Source organism: Drosophila serrata, unplaced genomic scaffold (assembly GCF_035046125.1).
Source record: "Drosophila serrata isolate PLE 108 unplaced genomic scaffold, ASM3504612v1 contig_382, whole genome shotgun sequence".
Classification (NCBI taxonomy): domain Eukaryota; kingdom Metazoa; phylum Arthropoda; class Insecta; order Diptera; family Drosophilidae; genus Drosophila; species Drosophila serrata.
This window is the reverse complement of record NW_028257280.1, coordinates 7,836,307-7,843,468: the sequence shown is the minus strand read 5'-3', so window position 1 is coordinate 7,843,468 and position 7,162 is coordinate 7,836,307. Positions and strand designations below refer to the sequence as shown.

Below are 7,162 nucleotides of genomic sequence, written 5' to 3'. Positions count from 1 at the left end.
CTGTCCAGATCCCCGATGCCGGGATTCCCCTTCGGGCCAACGGTGTTCTTCTTGTTTTTCCTGCCTTTTTGTTTTGGGTTGGGTTTTATTTTTTATTTTTATTTTTTTGTATTGTTTTTGCCTTTGTCAGCTTGTCTTTGTTGTTGCTGGCATCGCTTTTGATTATACCCTGCGTTTTTTTGGGGCGTGTCCGACGCGGCTTGCAGTTGTCAATCAATTCAAACACGAATCGAAACAGTCCATTCCAATCACACACATTATTAATTTACAATCACATGATTTTGAAAGATTACAGGTATTATTTGACAACAATTTAATATTATTTATTTGAAACACACTATGGGTTACCTGTTATAACTATTTACTAAATTATTATGAGTTGCAATAAGGAAGTAATGGTGATATTTAGATACTGAATACTTTCTATGCTGGTTGCTTAATTATATTTACATTTTTATCAGATTTAATAAGAGCATCTTACACTCGACTCCTTGCTCTGTGATCCCTTTTATGTTGTTCTTTCATTTTTTATATTTGCATTAAAAGGTAATCATCGGGAGCGCCGCTGCATTGCTGTTGGCAAGGCAAGCCTTGCAATTTTCGCACCGTTGTCGCATTTTGTATGACTGTCATTAAGTCGTCAGCGGGTTCAGTAACGAGAAGGACAATACAAGGGGAGGGGTTTGGGAGAGCAAGGAGGTGGTAGAGTGGCAGGACGCAATCAGTTGCTCACTCAGTTGGCGACGCATCAGTTTAAATGACTCGACATGCCCACTGGCGACGATGGGACAAGGAGGTGTCCGTATCGGGATCGGGATTGGGTGTCTGTGCCCCCAAGGACGAGGCGGGTAAGAAAGGACACTCAAAGAAATTAGTATAAATTAGATGGGTCTGCTAATGCTGATGAAAAATATTGATAGATGGTATATAATATAGTATTTGAATAGATCTTTATAATAGATCTTTATTATATATCTTTAAAATAGATCTTTATAATATACCTTTAAAAAACATCTTACCCCACCATATCTTGTATACATAAAATACACCAAAAGCATTTCCTACTTGTTGAATAAACTATACAATAAAGTTTTCAAAGTTTAATATCACTTTTCTGCTAGTAACTTTTTCTCGCTGTGCATAAAGATACGTCGTCGCACATTGCACTCGAATCGGTCTGGAAAGCTCGCACGTTAATGACACTAGAATCAGTTTTCATTAACGATATAACGTGCCACTGGCCACTCGGAAGCGGTGAGGGCCTGAAGAGTTGGCAGTAAAAAAACTGGGAAAACTCTACTGAAGGGTTGAGCGGGGAAAGCGGGAAAAACTGAGGGAACCGCATGCGTGCATTGCTCGCATATTTCTCTTGGTGGCGGCTGCTGCGGCCGCTGCGGCATTGGCGCTGGCAATTAATAAAACACACACCTTCTGTGCGGCCTTCTGTCCCTCCGGCATGGCGGAGGAACTGCTCCACCGCTCCTCCGCTCCTGCGCTCCTCCTGCCACAGCACAGTGGTCTAAAGCGCTTATTTATGCAACGGCTGGCCTCGACATCACATCGACATGGCCCATCGGCATCTCTGAATCCCTACCATTCATCTGCGACTGGCAAGTGCAACTTGCAAAACCGAAACTGCAGCTACAACTGCAACTGCGTCTGCGTCTGGCTGGTAAAATTGAATTTAAAAATCTCCGAAAGCTGCAAAATATTTCACACGCACACCGCCGGCCCAGCCGGGTCGCTTGTTGCTGAGATTTTTCGTATAAATCACATTTGCCAAACGAAAAAAAAGAAGAAAAATATAAATAATATATGGTATGTATGTATTTATGTGTGTGTGTGTGTCCTGTGAGTTTGTGTGTTTCTGCGTTGCCTGCATAAATCTTTCAGTTTGGATTTTCACTTTGGCGGCATAAATTGACACTGGCTGACGACATCGCAGCCACATTTGAAAACCGCGCTTAAAAGCATGCTCTCCCTGCTCGTCTCCCCGCTGCAAAACTCCTGCATTGCAAATTGCGTTTTTTGTCAGCTTAAATAAAGCAACGCGCGCTGACAGTAAAAACTCATTTACGCGAAATTAAATTAAAAGTTAATTAACGCTGTCAATGTGCAAAGCACTCCAGAAGGAGCCATGGAGCCATGGAGCCATGGAGCGAGGAGAAGCCGATGGAGAAGAGGTTACCTGGCTGACTACCTGGAACTGCAACTCTGCGGGCCAAGTTGAAAAATCACCGCAAGCAAAGTTAAGCATATGTCCGCTTAAATTGATGCGAACTGGTTTTAAACGCCAGCCTGACAATTCGCCAGCTATTTTTTCTTTATTTTCTGCGAGTCGCTATCACTTCAGTCTGGCAAGTTGTTTGCCTGGAAACTGTGCAATTGGTTTGCCGGTGAATTGCAGGCGGGGTTTCGGATGGGAGAGCGGTTGTGGACATGGACATGGACAGGGATGTGGTGGCTATGAATGTGGATGTGGGGCTTTGCTGACAGTTCGCTTGATTGCTTGGCTGGCCGGCAGTTATGCGCTGCGTACACACAGTGCGTATGGTTAATGCGACGTGACCGGGCAAAGTCAACAGCGCGATCCAAGCTGGCTGATAATTAATTTTTAAGTAAAACTGAAACTTACACCGACCAATCAGCGATTAACCGACAAAAGAGACAGGCACCGAGGGAATAAATCAAATTTAATTGCTGCTCCACTATAAAGTGCCATTCATGAGTATTGTGCCAGGGTAATGGGGTACCGCAGCGTTCTAATTGGCGGCACTTTGGGCAAACTGACCGCGAAATGCAATGTTCGCTTGATTAATTTGCCAAGTCATCGGTTTGTGCCCGTGTTCTTCCATCCGCATTGTTGGTCAAAGGACCGAATGCCAAATAATGGCTCAAACACAAACGTGGCACGTGGCATTCAAGTTTGGGCCTCTAAGTCGTAAGCCATGAAACCATGAACCATGAAAGTCATTGTAATAGAAGAATTAAGACATTAAAAACAAAGCATTGGGTTTTTTTTCTAAAGATTTTTTAAAACGTTTCTTTGCAGGGTATTTAAATTAAAATAATATTATATATTTAACCTGCTCTCCCTCCTCTGACTCTCTTTCTTCCTCTCTCGGTATGTCCCTCTCTGTGCATCTCTAGAGATATCTGCTTCCCTGCATGTGGCTTTGCCTATCTCTAGCGACGTCCCTTACTCTCTCTCTCTCGCTCTCACTTTCTCTTTTCTCTTTCCTCTGGGACTATAAATAGAGGCACAGACCCCGCACTGGCCTCATTCTGTTCGCGGCCTTCCCAGTGTTTACATCTATGGTGATAGTGGCGGTGATAGTGATTGGCCTTCGACCCAAATAATAACACTTGTTACATCTGGATAACCAAGAAGAAGCTTACTTCGAAGATTTAGTGAAATGCCTTATAAGAGTCATAGAGAATATTACTCTACACTGAAAGGAATTAATCAATGACGAAAGAGGATGACTGCGGTAGGGTTTAACCATGATAATTATATCATTGATATATGATGCTATTGGAGGGATCAGGACTAGGTAAGTTAATTTAAATTGATTCAGCTATTTGTTTTATTTAGAGTTAAGTGCCTGACTTAAAAATTCATTATTCAAAAGTATAAGCTTCCGGCAAAACCAAATGTTTAAACCATTTTGTTCACTTTATTTTTTCGTTAAAAGAAACTAACTTCGGGAAGCCGAAGTTGATATACTTTTTGAGTTTGCAATTAAATTATAGGATCCCATTGGAAATCGATCATAACTAATCTTAATATTCCCATTCTTTGTATCGGTATTTATGAATATTTTTATAAGACAATTTTGTCAATAAAACAAAGTTAAAAAAACTGCATAACTTAGCCAAAAATTCATTGATTTCAATTCGGAAAGCGTTCCTCCGTTAGTTTTTAAAAGGTTAACTAATCTGCTTACTAAAGATAAAGTTTTAAAAAATTCAAAAATTTTCCCCCTTACAAAATTTTAAAACTATGAAAAATTTTCGAAAATTTTATTTTTTCTCCAAACATCTCTAGTTGGATTAAGCTGATGCTGATCAAGAATATATATGATTTATAGGGTCGGAACTATTTCAGATTTCAAATGTATTTGAATAGAGCTCTCATGACATAAAAATTTCTTATTATGGGTATTAAAATTTATAGTTTAAACTCAGCTTCAATCTTAAAGTCCTTCAAGTCCTAAAGTTTAACCTAACTGACCAGCGTTTGCCTTCCAAGTCGCCAAATTCGACTGCCCATCGGGCTCTATTCTATCTTCAACTTTTCCCCAAGAATAAGGACCCCCATCACCGCCATTTCTACCAGTTAAAACTGAGAACTGAAGTGGCTTGGCTGTCGTCCTGCCTTTATGACAGTTCAGGCTTCGCATCGGGGTCGGAGCGGGGCGGCAATATAAATAAATATGCTTGTTGTCTGGCAATTGGAACTGCACTCCCACGGCCAATTTCGTTGTGAAAAATTAAAGATAACATAAATGCGGCTCGCCGGGCACGCCATTCGGAGCTAGGCCCGAAAAGTGGCGGAAAGCGGCAAGGAGCAGGACCGCCCGGCGGAGAAATGCCGTGCCAGGACATCAATGTCGGTACTCTGGCGTGCTATTTGAATTGAACAAGTGTCAGCGTCGAGGGGAAACAGCGTCGAAGCTGTCGCTCCGCAGTAACTCTGCTCCGCGACCTCTGACCCGGCCATTTGCATGTCCTGCCTGGCGAGGCCTGGCCTGCCTCGCCTGCCAGTCCTGCCACTCCGCTCTCAAAACTCAAAATATTAACACTTTAACGCCAAGTTTTTTATCCGGCTGCCGGAAACAGACAACACAACGCACACAAACACTGGCGAGAACACAAATACTACAGCTCTCGGCGGCGGCGGCAACGGCGGCAAAGCGCCATGTTGGATTATTCAACTCGACGCCATTTCGCGTCACAATGCGCGCTATGCGCCGCCATCATTGCACCCGACAGCGAACGGCACCCGGCACCCGGCAGCAGCAACAACAAACGACAACACTGGAACAAAAATTGCAGCTACAACAGCAGCAGCAGGAACAGGAACAGCAACAACGGCTAAGGGCTACGGCGGGCCCACACGGCGGATGAAGTTGCAATTCAAAGTCATAAACACGTGGAGCGTGGGCGCAAAGTCTCAGCTAAGCCGCGAACCGGCGCTGCCACTGACAGCGAGGAAAACTAGGGAAAAGCAGGGACTGCATAGGGGATAAAGCCGGGAAAGCGGCAGCGGTAGCGGCACTTCCTGCCCTGGTATTCCTAGCCCCAGTTCGTCCTCTTTATTTCCAGACCATTTTGTTGTCTATGCTACACGGCAGACAGAGGGTATCAAAGGCATATTAAATCCACTCCATTTAGCCACAAAAGTGCAATCGACAGTGGTGGTATTCCGCTAAATTGGTCGGCCATTTACAATATTCTTTTTTGTAATATCCTTTGAGCTTGTATGGGCGACACTTCGACAGGAGCTTTTGAGGAATTTGACTTCTCAGTGTTGAATCTGATTTTCTGAAGAGAAATGCAATTTCGTTATATATATTTATTATGCTTATTAATATAATATTATATTTATTATTTATATTTCAGTTAGTTATTAAGCTTGTTCCCTTATAAAGCTGAAACCTTTTCCGACTCATAAAACCCCATCAAACTGAGAGAAGAGATTATTGAAACCGATGATTTCAATATCAACTGATTGTATTGAAAAAAACTGATAACAGAATGTGAATCTGTTACCACAGACACACATCGAAATGGATAGTGTTGAGACTGATATCGGGTAACCCATTCGTCGATCCTTCAACAATGAAAGTCCGAATCGGAGCTGTTATTTTTTGGGTTGGCGCTGTTCGTTTTTCATTTGCATGCGAAATTCAAACATCAGCATAAAAATGCAATTTTTATTGCGCAACATTTCTCAATGCCCGCTGCAAATATTTTCGCGGGCTTTATTATATTTTTTGTTTCTCCTTTGCATTGTTTTGTTTTGGCCATGCTCGAGACTTGGCTTGGTTGGTGTGCCAGACCCGGTCCCTGGTCCTGCCATTGTTGTTTGTTTTGGTTCGGCTTGTTGCTGGTTACTGCTCCTGTTCCTCCTGCTGCTGCTGGTGCTGCTCATATTTATTTGTGCTTTTTATTTGGGCCCCGCGGGGCGATTGTACCCACCCGCGGCTTTATTATGAGCTGCACTTTATGAAAATGCAGTTGCCGCTGTCGCTGCTGTTGTTGCTGCCGTTGGAGTTGCCACTACCAGTGCCGCCGTTCGAGTACATTGCAAATATTTTATTATTGCACAATTTCGCCAACTTATCCCGCTCGCATATGAATGGCGGGGAGGCTGGTTGGATCTCCTGGTTTGGCCGCCAGGCTTCAGGAAGGATGCAAGCCAGGCTAAAATAATATTTCGCCGCTGTTTGTTTGTTTCGTTCGTTCGTTTGTTGTTTGTTTTTGTTTGTCGGTTCGTTTAGTTGAAATTACGTTCTGTATGCCACTGAATTTCATAGCGGCGGCAGCAAAAACAACTTGAGCCGAAAAACTTGCTTTCGGTTGTTATTATTCTTGCGTTTACTCCCGGCAAATTTGCCGTGTGCCGCCTCCTCTTGGCCTCCTACTACAGGCTCCGCCAGGCTTCCCCTGGCAAGTTGTTGTTGTTATGGACACCGCCCTTCCCTTTTTTCCCCCACTTAACCGGCACTGGCACTGTATTCCGTTACACCGCCCGTAAAGCCACCCAAAAAAAGCCACCCATCAAGCCCACCCACAGACGCTGCCCCCGTGTTTTTGGTTTTGCTTTTTTCGTGCTGTTTTTCCAACATTTTAACTTCCGCTCAATTTACCTTTAGGCCAAGTAATTTAAAAGCTGACGTGTTTGTACAACTACAATTTCGACTCATGTTGCCGTTGTTTTTGTTGCTCTTGCTCTTGCTCCGGGTCCTCGTCCTGTTCCTCGTCCTGCCGCTGGTTGCCGTTGTTGCTGCTGCTGGTGCTGCTGGCCGTGCCTGTGTATAGCACTTCCTGGTGGGGATTTCTGCTAGGTTCTTCGGCTCTGGTTCTGGTTCTGGTTCTGGTTGGGTTTCTGCTTCTGCTTCTCGGAGCTGCTCCTTGGCTGTTGGACATGGATTTC

At 43.7% G+C, this 7,162-nt stretch overlaps 1 protein-coding gene across 1 annotated transcript; it reads left to right on the top strand.

The window, feature by feature from the left end:
- Positions 1–4,591: 4,591 nt before the first annotated feature.
- On the top strand, positions 4,592–5,224 carry LOC110186001 (uncharacterized). The gene is given in 5 exon segments (XM_020955033.1): positions 4,592–4,616; positions 4,619–4,890; positions 4,893–5,008; positions 5,040–5,112; positions 5,114–5,224. Coding segments are annotated over 5 exon segments (597 nt in total).
- Positions 5,225–7,162: the final 1,938 nt, after the last annotated feature.